This window comes from Rhodamnia argentea, chromosome 4 (genome assembly GCF_020921035.1).
Source record: "Rhodamnia argentea isolate NSW1041297 chromosome 4, ASM2092103v1, whole genome shotgun sequence".
In the NCBI taxonomy this organism is placed as follows: domain Eukaryota; kingdom Viridiplantae; phylum Streptophyta; class Magnoliopsida; order Myrtales; family Myrtaceae; genus Rhodamnia; species Rhodamnia argentea.
Window position 1 is genome coordinate 18,300,109 of NC_063153.1, and position 16,971 is coordinate 18,317,079.

Sequence of the window (16,971 nt, forward strand, 5' to 3'; positions counted from 1 at the left end):
TAAATTAGAAGAAATTGATCCAGATATATTTGTAGATTGCACAATCACTTCATGCGATGGCAGAATAGAGTAAAAACTCATTAAATGTGAATCGTTAAGAGCTTCTTTTGGTGATAACAATCGTGTCTTTTACCAGAACACATGATAGAATCTATATGATTTCACATTCGAAAAATTGTCCAAAAAGTCCTATACCTATTGCACTTTTATCAATTCTGCAATTCAATTATAAACCTTTTAATTTTGCCAATTGAATCCTAATCTTTTTCACGTTTTGCCGGTTGAGTATATCCAATCAATTTTGGTTAGAAACCATTGACGTGAAAGCCAGGATACGGCCGGCGCTAATGTGACCATTTTTTAATGATATTTTAATAATTTTTTTGAATTAATTACTTATTTATTTGCTCTTTTTCTTTTCTTTTCTTCTATTTTCTTTCTTCACTTTTTTCTTTTTCTCTTTCCCTCCACTTGGCCATCGTCGGGCCTCATTGATGGCTGGCGGAGGTTGCTAGCCTTAGGTGAGGGCCGCCCTCGCCTAATCTGACGAAGGGCTACCCTTGTGGCCTAAGACCGGTGACCTCCACCGGCCATCAAGGAGACTCGCCGATGCCCTATGAAGGGACAAAGGGAAAAAAAAAAAAAGCAAAAAAAGTAAAGAAGGAAAATAGAAGAAAATAAAAATAAATAACCAAATAATTTGCAAGTATGTTAAAAATTAACCATGTTAGCGCCGATTGTGCCAATGTCGATGTCAACAATTTTCGGCCAAAATTGCCCAAATAGACTCAATCGGAAAAATATGAAAATACTTAGGACTCAATTGGTAAAATTAAAAGTTTTATTACTGAATTGACAAAAGTGCAATAAGATAAGGACTAATTTAGGCAATTTTCCCTTTCACATGCGAGGAAATGCAGGAGACAATAAGTTAGACAAGAAGATCCAAAGTCAAAAATCAAAGGCAGGAATAATTAAGTGGGAAGTCCAATTAAATTGAATGAAATAGATGAATTCATCTTCATGGTGGATAAGGTCAAAGTTCGGGTGAATTCCATATGATATTTCCCATTTTTTAATAATTTTCCATCAATCTCTGTTTTTATTTTTTTTTTTTTTTTGGGTCAAGAGTCAAGAATCAATCTGTTGAATGCATATGTCAAAAATATTTTCATTGTGGCTATTTGAATTTGACTTCCGCAACTTCGAAAGGAATACACACGAGGAAGCTTTAAAAAGGGGAATAATCACTTTATGCTTTCTAATTTGCATTTTTAATATTTTTTTCTTCTGATAATTTTTCTTTTTGACCCTACTAAATATTCTTCAAGAGAAGCGACCACAGATAAAGGCGAGCATATAATGTGGCATCATCATGTTTCAACCTTGCGAAAGGACAAGTTCAATAGATTCTCCCCCTTCAACTTTCATGATTAATTTTTCTTTTTTTTCTGTAAACATGGAATCACTAGACTTTCAACGTGCTCTCCATTGACAATCACTGGACATTTCCACGGAAATTAGGAGTCCATTGTGTTAAATTTATATGGACTGCATTAGCTTAATTCGATGATTGCTAGGGTTTCGAGACACTTTGTTGGAACGTTGATTCTTCCTCCTCCATTTATGTATTTTGCACCTTGTCCTTGTTCTCAGTAATTTCGCCATGTACAGTTTCCTTCGACATTCTAATAAATATATGTTTAGACAACCTCTTCATTGATTTTGAAGCTAACAAAACAAATAAATGTGTAGAAATATTTGTTGTGGATGTGATACTTACTTAAACAAGATTATTCTGACTATATTTAGACTCTAAAATTCTTACAAGAATATTATCAAATCATTAGATATCTAGATTGCGTATCGGACTCGGATCCCGAGATAAGCATGATTCGGTCTCCGAGAAGAACTTGAGATGCGATGTTCAAACTCAGACATAGTTCACTGAGTAACAAACTCAAACTCATATTCAGATCCAAACATAGTCTAGTGAGTTTTCAAACTCGGACAGTATCATCTAATCATAAAGACTAGGGTTTTTTTCCAAAATAATTTAAAAAAAAATATTTACGGATTTGGGCCTCGTCCATCGCTTGGCGGTTAGACTCTTGAGCAAGCCCGGCTGGGCTAGTTTTTTTTTTTTTTCATTTTTTAAAATTATTGATACTTATGATATTTAATTTATTTATAATTTTTTTTCTTGTGAAGCTTATCTTTATAACATAATTAGCAATAATTAATGTAAAAATTTATTAAGATATGTGCTTAATTTATCAAGGAAAAGTTCTATAGGCATTTCCAAACTATTGAGCAACATCCAGATTAATTCGTCCAAGATTCAATATAGTTCGTAATGAACTTCGTCTTACCCTTAATTGCTCAATTGGAATGCAATAGAGAGTGAAGCGTTAGATTGAAGAGCACCATTAAGATCATTCACGCCAGGTATTGGTTTAGTCAAACATTTTTGAACGTACGTACTCTCTCCCCTACGAGAAGAAATGAATTTTGGTGAACCCTTAGAAATGATTTTCACGTGGTAGCATTCCTGTCCATCCCATCCATCACATCACGGAACAAAGGGTGGTGCTATAATGTAATATAGCCGCAGGAATATGTTGGAAACCGCAGTAATAGATAGATGGAAAATCGCAGCTAAAGAATTAAAAATCGCAGCAAAACAGTGGAAACGAGTAAAGAAATGGGAAAAATTTGGAAGAGCGTATCTCATCACTCGGGCATTCGTTTGGGACGAATTTTTTTTTTATTTCACGTAATTTTTTGAGACGTAGGCGGTTTGGCCCTGCTTTTTCTCCAAAAAACGCCTTTTTCCTTGTCAATTTTGCATTTTCTCCCTCCGGTGCCACTTCTCGATATCGAATGAACCCTCATTTCCCTTTTTCCTCTTTCAATCTTTCCATGCCGGACTCATTAAATATTATGAGTATCAATAATTAAAAAAAAATACGAAATTTAAAAAAAAAAAAGCCGGCCCACTTGGCAATTGCGCTGCCGAGCGGGTGTGGCCTTGCTCAGCACCCGAACCGCCGAGCGAGGCCCAAATCGGTAAATATTTAAAAAAAAAAATTAATTTGTAAAAAAACCCTAAAGACTATACAAATGCAGAATGGAATGAATCGCATAATTTGGCTTGGATTTTCCCTTTCTAGAAAGAGATGATCATTCCTCAATCTCTAAGATGGTTTGGCAATGCAAATCTTTACACGGGACATCTTGATTGAGTGACAATCATTTTGAAGGCAAGCTTCCTTGTTCAAACAAGGACTCTACTTTTGAAAACCCAAGATTTGTTTGTATAGACGAACAAATCAATGGAGATTTTAATTTTATCCTTCAACGACTACTCAATCTTCTTTATATAATCTCGTTAAACATGCTGATTTGATAGTGGTCCTTGAAGACTGTCCAATGGTTAGATTGGAAGTGGAGCAGCATAAAAGGACCATAGTGCTGAAGAAAGAAAGAAGATAGATCATAACCAGAAATTCCAAAGTTTAAGAGAGCTTCATACTTGCCTTCATGCGCTTCAAAGTTGTAATTTTTTAGAAGCATTGAAAAGAAAGATTATGCGAGATAGTGTGATCTCGATCTAAGAAGCATCATTCATTGTAACATCATATTGATTTACTAGTGAAATCCAATTAGTAGGTTGTTTGCGAGGAGAGTGGATGTAAGCTTGCAAGAAGACGAACCACTATAATTTTTGTGTGCAATTTTTTATCTCATATGGTACTTACTATTCATCGCACACACGTAAATTTGATTATATCATTGTTTATGTTCGGACTCTATTTTGGTTCTGAACTTGATAGTTTGAATTTCGCGTTAGTTTATCAAGTTCTTTAGAGTCACCTATCCAACCCCACCTCTAGGTGATATTGCTAGCAATATCAATATATATATATATATATATATATATATATATATATATATATATATATATATATAAAAGAAAAAGAAAGAAAACAAAAGGTGAATGGTAAGTTCAAGACATTATAAATGAGATTCATTCAATTGTACGAACTTTATTAGATGATCGCTAGGGTTTCGAGTCACTTGTTCAAACGTCGATTCTTCCTTCCATATATATGTATTTTCAATTTTACACCTTGTCCTTGTTCTCAGAACCTCCACTTGTTCATTTTCATTTGACAATTTGTATATATGTATGTATGTATTAGGATAATAAAAGAGAAGAAAAGAAAGATACGCTTTGCGTGCGGCCCAGGCATCAACTGTTGTGGGCCTCAGTCCAATATTAACATAGATGGGCCTGGACAAATTGGGTGACCTTTGCCCTTTGGGCTTCCCCTAAAATTCTTGGATTGATTAAGATGGTGAATTGTGCAATTTTCATTTCCCAAAAATCAGAAACCTTCAGTCTAATGTTAAGCTTGGAGCTCGCAAATCTCTCAGCGAGCTAGAATTTTAATTTTTCAGTTACATTGGATCTGCTAGTACTCGGTGACGATCTCGGACAAGCAGCCTCTGAGTGCAGGTCCTTTATGCCCGTGCTTGCCGCAACATTCCTTCATGTAGCTCTTACAACACCCACCAATCTCCCTCTTTGCCAAGTTGGTACATGTGTGTATTGGCCCCGAGTCGGCATGATCTTTCCCCGTCTCGATGTCGATCACGGGTTGAAGGGGATGACAGCAATGTGAGCCAATCTTTGGATGACGGCGATGATGATGAATATGTGACTTGAGATCAGTGTGCGATCTGCATTCACTGGTTTTGCCTAGTCCTTCCTTAATGTCATGATTTTCGCCACCACAATGCATCTCGTGGCACTCTTTATTCTTCTCTCGCAAAGAACCGCACTTACCAGTGATAACATGCGGTTCGCTTCCTGTAATCATCTCGCAGCTTCCATGATCACAGTGTTCCACTGTATCCTGTTCTTTGTGATTGCCAAATGCACAAGTTCCTTGCTTCTGAACCGCATTTGTGCACATGTTATCAGAACGAGTGCTCAAAGAAATTGGACTGAAGAGACCATGGTTATGATCATTGCACATTTGGCCACACTGCTCGGCATCTGCATCATTATGTACTAGAGGAACTTGTCTGTTCGTTGAATTGGAAAGCTTGCCATTTCCACACAAACTGACGCTTGAAGTGAAATTGTTAGAATGACAGTTAACGACACACCTCTGCTGCGAAGCACTCCCATTTTGCGGTCTGCTTTCATAGCAGCAATGGCGATGTCCATGGGTCATGTCGTTATTGGCAGTTTTGCATCCATGATCTTGATTATGTGTTGCAGCTGTACCTCTGCAGTTGTGCCCTACGTTGCAACGCTTCTTAGCCGAACCCTTACCACACAAGCCTGAATTAGGAACGCTCGATTGGCATTTCGATCCGTGTACTTTGCCACAACCTTGTTCAGTCTCATAAACTTCCGTCCCCACTTTAGAAGGGCAACAGTTATGGTTATGGGATGAGTTTGTCTTGAGGACTTTGCATCCTTCTATCTGTCGCATTGCAGAAGATTTACAACACTTCTTCTCGTGCTCATGGCTCTGTCTTAACAAGAGCATGCTGTTTAGGATCACCACTAGGCATGTCCCAGTGTCGGTGAGAACTGCTGCCCAAACAAGCGGGTGGCCGGCAAAGGCCAATGCGAGGATGGCAACCTTAGTGGTTATCGACAGAATAACATTCGCAACCACCTTCCTGTGTGCTCTCCTCGCGAGCATGATCGCTTGTGGTATTTTCCTGATATCATTGGACATGAGAATCACATGCCCTGTCTCCGTTGCAAGAGCTGAACCGGAAACACCCATCGAAATACCAATGTCGGCAGTAGCCAATGCGGGGGCATCGTTTATGCCATCCCCCACCATTGCTGTGGGCGCATCCTCCTTGAGCCGTTTGATGATTTTTGCTTTATCTTCAGGTAGAAGTTCCGCGTGGACTACATCCAGAGCCTGACCTAACTGCTAGGACAATAAAATGTTGTCAATCGCTCAGTCAAATTTACCAAAATTCCTACTCATCGAGGAAGTAGAAGACATCAGATACCAGCTATCTACGAGGTAATGAAAGGACGAGAAATAGAGTCGGACCTGATTCTGTGCATGCATTGCTGCAGCCTGGCTATCGCCCGTAAGCATTGCAGTTTTAATCTTCAATGACTTGAGTGCCTCGATGGCCTCCCTAGCTCCGGTTCGGCATGCATCGGAGAGAGTGACTATCCCGACGGGGTTTGCCCCGCAGAACACATACCCCATAGTTTTTCCTTCCCCAGTAACGCCTTCTATGCTCGGAGCTGCAAATGCATGATCACTCAAGGAATTCAATAACTTCCGGAAGCAAATTGTATCCCCGGGAAAAGGGGGCCGGCATGAATAAAATTGAAGCACTTGTACGGTTGCTGAATTATTGGGAAAGCTTCACCTGTTTCACAACCAGCTCTCAAGGCAATCTTCCTGTTACCTATGAATACATCGTTCCCATCAATCTTGCCACAAATTCCTTCACCAGGAAAATTCTGAAAATCCTCGACATCTTCAGGTTTCGGCTCTATGGAAAATGACCTCCCATACTGTACCAGCGCGGCAGCCATAGGATGGCTCGACTTGCTCTCAATGCTTGAGACCCTAAAAATAATTCGCCTGTCCCATATAAGGTTTGGACTGATATGAGCTATATTTAAAGAACTAGGAGTCCATGATCTTTACCAATAAAGCAAAGTCTCGATGCTTGTGGCTTCAGTGAGGGATCGGAAGTCCTCCACCATGAATTCACCCCTTGTGATCGTGCCGGTTTTGTCAAAAGCCAGGTTCCTGATTTTAGCAAGGGTTTCAAGATAGTCGCCCCCTTTGATCAGGAGACCGGATTTCGCTGCCTTTGTGAGGGCACAGAAAGTGGCAACAGGAGTAGAGAGGACTAGTGCGCAGGGGCATGCACTTACTAGTACCACCAATGCCAGATGAAACCAGTGGTCTCGGTTATGGACGTGCAATACCACCGGAATCACGGCGAAACCGATGGATATAGCTAAGACCGCTGCAGATGGTAAAATCACAGAAACGAAGTTGAGATTGAAGATTTGCAAGCTCCTGCTCCCAATCCATCCCAAAGAACAGAAGTTGGAACACATGCATAATGGGCAAACGCAAATGCCTCATCCATAAGGAGGAGCAGGGTTGTCCTGCTTTTTGAAGAGAATAAGGTAGCCATAATCCGATAAAATTCGAATCGAACAAGCAAAGGCAATCACATTCAATGTAATCCTTATACCAGCATGATTATTCCTATGGTGCACGGATACAATTATATCAAGAATTGAAGTGTTTTGAACCAACCTGGTGTGTAAAACTGTGCACATCTGTCAATGAATCTCTGTGTTCTTGATTTCTTGTTCTGAGCCTCCTCAACAAGCTTTGCCATTTTGGCCACTGCACAGTCTTCAGCCAGAGAAGTTGTTTTGATACTGATATAACCTAAAAAATAATTTAAACTATTAAGTTTTTTATCCCAAGCATTCTCGTCGAAACATTTTGAAATTTTGTGACTAAGAAAGAGTGATCAATCACCATTCAAGTTGATTGTTCCAGCCCAAACAGAGGAATCCTCATGTTTGGAAACAGGGAATGACTCTCCCGTCAAAGTTCTCTCGTCCACTTCAGATTTGCCATCCACAACAACACCATCAATGGGTATGACCTCACCGGCCTTCACAGCTACAATGGTGTTGAGTTTGATATCATTGACATTCACAACCTCCCCTGTTTCAGCTATCACTGCTGTTTGTGGAGCTATGCTCATCAATGCTGACATTTCTGCACTTGCCTGAGCAGATGGATCACAAAATATTCGTCAGCAAAGTAATAGTATTTATTCCAAAGCAAAGACTGTCTCTTCAAAGATGAAAATTAACTAAAAGTGAAGAATAAATTCTTCAAAGGAATAATTTCATGTATATCATCATTAATAGTGGGAAGACATTGCGTAATCTCCAACTGGACGTCTGGGAGAAGAATCACAAAAAGAAAAAAAAAAAAAAAATCCCAAAACAGTTTGACTCGAGTCCGACCCTCGTTGTGTGTACAAAGTTCGATCTCGATCGGTTTTCCTAGATGAATGCCGCCCATGTCTTTCTATACAGGAATTTGCATTTTGGATAGTTTGTGAAAATCGAAAATTTCGTGTCTTCTACTATAAAAAAAAAATTATTTCGGTATGGACAAACACTAAACATCATTGGATGAATTTCACCTTAGCATATCATTACCTAGGATTGCTCTGTCGTTTTATGCTTTCAAGTTCTACCCATGTCTACATCTTAGAACTCCCTAGAATACAAAATCTGTGGTTTCGAAAAGCACAACATCTATGTCCGTTTTAGCAGCAATTCCTGGACAAGCACTGAACTACAAATGAGCTCGAGAATTTAATATGAACAAAACCCTAGAGTTTAGTTTCTCATAAGCAAACCCTAACCCTATACCTTGTGGCTTGCCCTGGACTCGAGCCATTCCGCACTGGTGAACAAGAAGACAATGGTGCCAGCCTCCAGATAATCTCTCATCGCGACCGTCCCGATCACTGTCAAGCAATTCAATGTTAGATGTGCAGATATATTCTAACATTATTTAACTTATCAAAAACCTAACTCCACCTATCGCTCTTACCCTTTTCACTTTGGACCCTCTTGTTACATGTCCGTGATTTGAGGACCCTCCATTCGTATGGGTTTTCATTAGGGTTGTCTGAAAAATAATGCTTCACTACTATGCCTGTGGGTTTATTTATTTCCTTAAACACTACGAATGAGCATAATTAATCAATTATGGAAATTTTGTTGAGCATGCCTAATTTCTTTTAAATGAGTCAAGATTAGGCACACAAGCCTCATACATGTCCAGATTTTAGAATTATTGAGTCTGGCGTATATGCAAATTGGAGTCGGACCAACTAGTTCTATGTATATTTTGAACTTAAGCTTTTTTAGTGGTGATTTTATGGCCCAAAAAGGGATTACAACTTAAGTTGGATGATGGGTGTAAGTGATTGTCTGATGAAGATGTCGGTCCCGGCTACTATTTCCAAATTAAATGTTAATTAGATTTTAATAAAGTGATAACCTTTGTTATTGTAATCATACCGACAACCATAATTGTTTTCATTAAAATTTTCATACGGTTCCCATGAGCAACCACGCAGACAATGACTTCCCGGGAATCATATCTATAATATCTATACTTCTTCGGGAAAAAAAAAAATTCTTTTTTGGTAATTATTTAATTTGTTTATGTATTTCGCTTCCTTTTCGTAGGTACTCAATTACATCAATCCGAGTCTACAAGCAACATCCATTAAAGAGGTGGTTGGGATATGCGTATCTACTCACCGGCGACCAAGACAAGTATGTTGATGTCGATCCGGAAGTTCCGGAGAGCCGCGAAGCCTTTCAGAATCACTGGAATTATGCCAGCGGCGACGGCGCCGAGAGCCAGCCATTGGAATGGGTGGTAGACGAATTTCAAGAAGGACAATAGGAGTAGGAGCCCAGAAGCGATCGCGTAGGGACTCGGCCATTTCTTGTGATGGTTTATCTCCCCATAGACCTTCACGTTTGCTTCTAACCTCGCTTGATTCAGTGCATCCACTGTCGTCAGGGGCCCAAAGAAAAGGGCAAGGGTTATTTCACATGCATGAGAATCAGCTAGAAAATAACAGAGTTAAAAGAAAGGGAATAATAAATATAGGACCTACGTACTATGGTCATAATTTCGATTATGACCGGAAAGTTCACCTTTTTTTTTTTAATAGACTAATCTTTGGTCATTTTACGTTGCGAAAATTGCCATGAATGTTTTTTTTTTTTTGAGAAAATTCTATTAGAAAGGACTGAATGGTATTCAAAACCTCATCAGTTGCGTCTATGCAAAGGATCTTATGATGAACACACCATAAAGAAGATAAAGAAGGAGAAGAAACAAAATACCCGTTTATATATACATATACGTATACATATAATATAAATGTTGTGCACCGTCTCATTTCTGCTAAGAAATTGCTTTATATATGTTGGAAAGTGTGATATAAAATCGTCCTTATGCTCTTTCCGACAAAGCATACAGGTACGCACCGCAACGCAACATCACATGAAAGGTGATCTTACAACTCAACTTGTTACTTAGATCAGATGTCTCCAAGAGCATCATGTATCTCACCCAACCTCGGCACCGAATTACAGACAAGATGCGCGAAGCAGGTATGGTTCGCAACACAACTTCGATATAACAGTTGGAAACAACATAAAAATAAGTGAAAAAGCTGCCAAAAACCTCAAATTATGTCCGCCGTGACACATTTATCCCGAACTTTTCTTTTATGATATCAAAAATTTCAAACTATATTCACTATGACAAATTTACTATGAAATTTTTCTTGTAACATAAAAATCTCTATATTTGTATCTACGTGACATATTTGCCCTCAGCTAAGATTCTCTCAAATGATTTTTCAGCCAAAACAACATCGTTTTTATTACATTAGCACCACGCCAACACCTTGCTTTCCGACGTCCATATAGGCCAATTTTTAATAGTGCTCAATGACCAAATTTTGATGAACAGTAAATATGTTACACAGATATAAGTTTGAGATTTTTGGCGTGACAAAAAAAAAAAAAGGATAAATGTGCTACACTAAATATAGGTTGGGGTTTCTGATGACTCTTGGTTTAAAAAAATCCAAAATATAGACTCGTTTGGTGGACGGTACAAGAGACAATTATCGATCTAAATCCTGAGTCCTAGACAATAAGATTCTAGAAATAGTTTAATCCCGTTGGTAACGCGCATGAAAATCGGTTTATTGCTGCGCAAGATAAAGATTGTGTGAGTGTGGTAGGTAAAGACACAAAAGAATAAAGTGCTTCCCACCCAAAAAAAAAAAAAAAAAAACAATGGCAATAAGGGAATCGGAATGTGAAAAGAACTTGTTCTGATCTTGTAAAAGAGTCAAAAAAGAAAAGAAAAAGAGAGGGTAAAAAATGATGCAAAAGAGAACCGCAGAATCATTAGGGTAAAGACATATGTAAAATACTAAGAATTATAACAGTGTTGCAGCCAGACAAAGCTTTGAAAGCTAGTCCTCATCAATTGCCTTTGCCATTGACTATTCACTAACCTTTTTATAACTTTCTCGACTATCATTAACCTGTCCAACTAAGCTTTTGGCCCACCCTTCGACTACGACCCAAGTAGTCACTGAATAATTGCAACTATCACTGCCTTTTCCTTCTTTCCCTTTTCTATTTTCATTTTTTCGGATCCAATGGGACTGCGACTAATTGATTTTAACATCAAACGAACCCTTTACTTGTTTTTTTCCTCCTCCTTTCGACATATTCAATGATGTTATTATCACGGCACAAGCACCGTGATACTCGTCAAAATCACTCTAGCGGCCGTGACGAAACAAGAGTCTATCAAGCTACATTTGCAATTACCATAAATCATACTTTAGTAGATCATGACCCCCACCACTCTAGCCAAATTGGGATAGTAGGTCATGGCCCCACCACTCTAGCCAAATTGGGGTAAATGAGGACGGCTTTGGGATGTTGAGATTGATAGAGTTCGGTCACTATAGATCGGATACTTTTTTGGGGACGGCTATTTGACAAGGACTAAGATCTTAGCGGCGATGATGACGATGATGCAACGGAGATTACAACTTCAGCTACTATCTCTCTTTCATTATCTTTTTGCTTCCCAACCAAAGCACAAATTTTCAGCAATGAAAGAGGAAAGGGAGTAGGGCGATTTTTTTTTTTTTTTTTTTTTTTTGGTTTTGAAATTTACCTATGTGGGTCTGAGAAACGAGGAGGGTATCGTGGACGACAATGACGGTTCTTGAAGCCACGATAACGGAGACGTCCTTAACCCCATCGAGCTGCCTGAGGATGTTGTCCACCAACGGGATCTCCGACGAGCAACACAGCCCCACCACATCGAAGTAGCTCTTCTGCAGCTTCTTCGGCACCTCTCCGGCCTCACCCATCCTCCTCTCCAGAGATGACCGGGCTGCTCTCCGACCTCTCTCTGTCTCTGTCCATGGAAGAAGGCAAAGCAAGAATCAATCAAGAACGAGATACCCAGAACAAATTGTGCTCGTTATGCCGGTGAAAAGAGAGAGGATCGATTCCGCATTCGATTTTCCGGGAAATTGTCGGGAAAAAGGGACAGAGATACGAGTTTTGAAAATGAAGAAAAAGGGACTGAAACTGTGGGCGGCTGATTTGCAGGAGAAGACATGGGAGCAGACGTGATGCATGTGACATACGATACCTCTAAAAAGAGACCTAATTTATCATAGTTGCCCACAAAATGAGGACGACGAAAAGAGAGAGAGAGAGAGAGAGAGAGAGAGAGAGAGTTGGAGACGGCAAAACGAGAAGAGAAAGAAGAAAGCAACTAATGAAAGTTGGAGTAATGGAGCAGAATGAGGCACCTCTAAGGTGAATTTGATGGGAAAGGAGGCTCTCTTTGATCTATTCTTCTTCTCCTTCTTCAAGAAGATGAAGACAGGCTTTTGAAATGAGGGAGGAGGAGAGGGAGTTGAGACTTAAATAGGCATACGTTGGGGGCGTTCGTGGCATAGGATTTGACGGGGGAATTTCTAGGAGCAATGGAGTGAAAAAAAAGAAGAAGAGGGTTTAAGTAAAATCAAGAAAAGAATGAAACGTAGATTAGCTTTTCCCTGGGGTTTTTTGTTGGGAAAAGACGGGAGTGGGCGGGGGAATCCAAAGGGTTTATAAAGAGGAGAATGGAGTCCGCATGTGAATCCACTTCACGTTTGAAAGCATGTGCATATGTGCTCTCTCTCTCTCTCTCTCTCTGAACTGAACTGAAAAGAAAGAGAGATTTATTTCTACTTTTCATATACGAAACTTAGGTTTGCTCCCCAGCTTTGCTTTTGTGTTTGCCATTCCACCTTGTTCATTTTAACTTCTATCCTCTCTCTCTCTCTCTCTCTCTCTCTCTCATATATATGACCAGGTGCATACATATTCCACAGAGAATTTGCCAACATTTTTTTTCCTTCCACAGAAAAAAAAATTACCTAAGACTCCGTTTGTTTCGTGAAAAATTAATTATTTATGAAAAATATTGTTTAGAAAATCAATTTTCAGGAAAAATAATTATATTTTTCGGTGTTTGGTTGAGACATGAAAATGAATTGGAAAATATTTTAGGTCGTTTAGAAAGGAAAATCTAATTTGATTTTCTACATCGTCTTTTTGTCAAAAATTGCTGACATGAACCTGGTCATTTTATGTGGCCCAGCCGACGCTAATGTGGATAATTTTTCTATTTAAAATTTTTTTTAAAAAAATAATAAATTAATAATTTATTATTATTTTTTTCTCTTCTTTCTTCTTTAATTTCTTCGCTAGCCGTTCACCCACCATAGGTGAGGCCGAGGCTTGCCTCGCAGACCAGTGAGGCTCGGCCTGAGCTCGTTGTTTATTTACGATATAAATCTCCTTGTTTATTGCAGCTTGATTAGAACTTCCTTTTAACCTATTTATATATAACATTACACATCGTGACACGTGTTGCGTAAGGCGAGACGAAAACTTATGATAAGATGGAATCAAGAGATGACCGTGCTACATGAAGGCATTGCCTAAATTAATTAGGAAAGAAGCCCTTTCCATTTATCAAAGTAAAGTCCCATTTCTCATCTCCAAAAGCTGCAGATAAACAGAAGTTAAAGGCACATTACAGTCACAATTGACCCAATAATACAATTTTGCAATTGGTCTACTATTACATTCTCAGTGAGTCCGAGCACTATCTTCCATTGCAGTCATCCGATTTGCTGGCCATTCTACTTTGACAAATTCCCAATCCTTACCCACCCAAGCAAAGGAGGATTATGTCTCTCAAAAATTTCTGCCGATTTGTCTCAGTTCATGTCCATTTTGGCCTATGCTTCTTTCTGATTCGGTGAGACAATTAAACGACATAAGGAGCCAAGCAGACGCGACAACAACCCTAGTAATGCGGATCCATTATGCCCCAAGAAGCATCCGAACAACGCAAAAGGTTGTTGATATGCTATTTTAGAAAGGCCATAGAAAATTCCAAAGTTGATATTATTCACCTCAACATCTTTTATTATACTTGTGAGGAGTTGAAATACATGAGACGAAAGACTTGTAATGTCTATATGAATGGTCGGTTATCAGATATAATCACATGTGCAAAAAGAAGGGGTTTCGAAAAGAGAAGATCATGATCACGATCATCTTGTCACAAGGAGCCCTCTGAGGGAGATGGACTGGGTCAAACAGAACAGATTGAGGGTTCGATTGGGCTGGGTCTAGGGAGCAAGCTGGATTGGATTGGACTGGTCCAGACCGGACCAGACCGGTAGGGTTGGTCTGGTACTTGAGGGGGGCGGTCCGGTCCCCGGTTCCATAGTGGATGGGACCGGACCGGACCGGACCGGACCGCCCATAATATACATGATTATATACATATACCTATATACATATATATAAAATTAGAAAAAGAAATTAGAGTCATGGAATGTATTCTATATTTGTATGAAACACACCGAATTGCTGTGTAGGACATGGTTTGCTTATTGTATTCAATGGAAGAAAGTTCCAGCGAATTCGCTTATCTTGTGACGACAGGGCTCTGAACTATCGGTCAAGGCCAAAAGGTGAGCTCGACTTTGCACCAATTACTGATTTAGGATGCTAGTGAACTTTTTAGGAACAACTGCATACTTAGCCAAAACAACCACAAAGAGAAAAAAGAGGTGCCGAATGCTAATTCTTTTCGACAAAGTAAAAAAAAAATGCCGATTCCTCTATGGCAGACACAATTTCATGTTGGTTTGGGAACACTAGAAACGTGCAGCACTTGACTCTTTTTCTCATTTTCTTGAACTTTTGTTATGAGATTTTGCAGTTCTGGTGTATGGACTGACACCAGATGTTTGATCTGTGTTTTTCTTCTTGATTTAGTCTTTTCTCATAAGCACTCATGCGATGGTTGTACGACGGGTTGGTTGGTTGGTTGAGATTGGAAGTGATTAGTTTAGATCTAAGGTTCATATTTCTATAAGCAACTAGTGTTAGCGGTCCCATTAAGACCGGACCAGACTGTCGATCCCGATCCTGTCCGATCCTAATCCGGTCCTCGATCCCGAAAATTTGGAGACCGGGACTCACTGTCCGGTCCCCGGTTCCAGCCTGGGACGGGACTGGCCCGGACCATGCACGTCCTTAGTTGGGTCTGGACTTGTGTATAAGGGTTTAATCTAATATTGGGACATTAAAAAATCATAATTAGATCCGTTGCCCCGTCTAATGCAATGGTGCACGGAAGGATGTTGTTGAAAGCTTTTTGCATGGTCGAATGCTTGTGCGAGTCAACCACATTCAATTCGACATTATGTGCTTTCATGTCCGCAGACATTCCTATTTGGTCCACCGCCTGCGGACATGAAAGCGACCTTGCCTAGGTCTCTTTCGCTAAAATCGTCTTGTAGTGATCTTTTCCCTCTTAACTTTTTCTTTTTCAAATTGAATTCGCAAGAGTTTATTGCATTGCAATTTCTTTATTCTCATCGCTGACGTTTCTTTCGCCTGCCCGGACGCTGCTGAAGAGTTTTGGTGTTTATTAACCTCCTTTTATCACTGTTATTTTTTACTTAAAGTCACGTGGAAAAGGGTTGCCTATTTGCCCAGTAAATTTGAGACCGACATATCCTAATCATTCATAGAATAGTACATCCTGAAGATGTGCATATAGTTGCAACACTTGTCAATAGTTTCCACATAGCTTTTGGTGCTTTTCTAAGTCAGTAATCACATAGGAAATGGGCCAATGCCTCCACTAAGTTCAGGACGGCCATTGATCAAGATTTTCCTTTTTGGGTGTCATTCCTACTAAAGCCACTCATACATGTCCATGTCCTGGTTTTTTTTTTTTTTTTTTTGTGAAACTATACTCTGTCTTAACAATGCCAAAAAAAAAAAAAAAAAAAGTGCACCGAACCATTTGCCTTTGTTGCGCCAATTTTAAGGGGGAACGTCATACGTTAGAACCGTGATTTCACTTTTCCAATTCTTTAAAAAAGGGATTTTACTTTTGTGCGGGTAGATTTTTGAAAGATAAGAAAAGTTGTTACCAAAGAAAAGTAAACTTGATAAGTAACTTAATTAAGAGTTGTTAACTCAATAACTTAATGAAAGAAAAGTTGGTAAGTTACTCTATTTACGGCTGCTATTTTAACAACAAAAAAAAGGAGATGGTAAATTTAATGTGTTGCTAAGAAAGACAAATAAAAGTTGTAACAATGAAAGAAAAAAATTCGTGCTAGTTTACTAGTTTGAGATATTTATAATATGAAAATTAGTTTTGAATACATATAGCACAAATTATACAAGATTCAAATTTTTTATGATACCAAATTAATTTGTAATAAATATGATACGAATGGACCAACTTAAAACTTTGATGGTATTCATCCTTAAAAAATGTTAAGATCTAAACACAGAGAAAAATGAAATTGACAAATTCAAAAGGGAGGGTTGTGTTCGTTGAAAGATTCCTTATCTCGTATGATGCAACATTGCATGGAAGGGTGTTGTTGTAAGCCTTTTGGATTGGTCAATTGTTGTGCGAATCCTTCCCCATTCAAATAGATTTTATCGTACTTTAATTCCTATTTGCTCCACCGCCTGTGGAAAAGTGACCTTTCCTAGTTCCATTTTGCTAACATCATCTTCCGATGATGTTTTCTTTTTTCCTTTTCTCTTTTTAAATTGAATGCGCAATCATCTATTTTAAAATCTTAATTTATAATACGATACTTTTAATAATCAATTAAATTATTTCATCACATTTTCCTTACTGACCTCACTGGTTTTTCTTTCCGTGTGTGTGGATGATATGCTCG

At 38.9% G+C, this 16,971-nt stretch overlaps 1 protein-coding gene across 5 annotated transcripts; it reads right to left on the reverse strand.

The window, feature by feature from the left end:
* Nucleotides 1-4,332: 4,332 nt before the first annotated feature.
* Nucleotides 4,333-12,655, reverse strand: LOC115744560 (putative inactive cadmium/zinc-transporting ATPase HMA3). Of its 5 annotated transcripts, XM_030679797.2 has the most exons (11): nucleotides 11,850-12,447; nucleotides 9,386-9,643; nucleotides 8,483-8,580; nucleotides 7,569-7,824; nucleotides 7,338-7,475; nucleotides 6,711-7,038; nucleotides 6,427-6,629; nucleotides 6,096-6,298; nucleotides 5,357-5,966; nucleotides 5,274-5,293; nucleotides 4,333-5,240 (listed from the first exon to the last, which is right to left on the reverse strand). In XM_030679797.2, exons 1-11 carry the CDS (start codon nucleotides 12,046-12,048, stop codon nucleotides 4,479-4,481), a joined length of 3,075 nt encoding a protein of 1,024 aa, XP_030535657.1. In that variant the 5' UTR covers nucleotides 12,049-12,447; the 3' UTR covers nucleotides 4,333-4,478. The 5 variants fall into 5 exon arrangements, with proteins under 5 accessions (XP_030535657.1, XP_030535653.1, XP_048133670.1 ...); XM_030679793.2 differs by adding an exon at nucleotides 12,499-12,655 and having other exon boundaries at nucleotides 4,333-5,966; nucleotides 11,850-12,095; XM_048277713.1 differs by having other exon boundaries at nucleotides 4,333-5,293.
* Between the last annotated feature and the right edge of the window lie 4,316 nt (nucleotides 12,656-16,971).

Coding starts and splice junctions, on each gene's coding strand:
- LOC115744560 (XM_030679793.2), bottom strand. CDS start 12,048: ATGGGTGAGGCCGGAGAGGTGCCGAAGAAGCTGCAGAAGAGCTACTTC. Junction 6,630..6,710: donor ATCGAGACTTTGCTTTATTG/GTAAAGATCATG, acceptor AATTATTTTTAG/GGTCTCAAGCATTGAGAGCA. Junction 6,299..6,426: donor GAGAGCTGGTTGTGAAACAG/GTGAAGCTTTCC, acceptor ATGCATTTGCAG/CTCCGAGCATAGAAGGCGTT.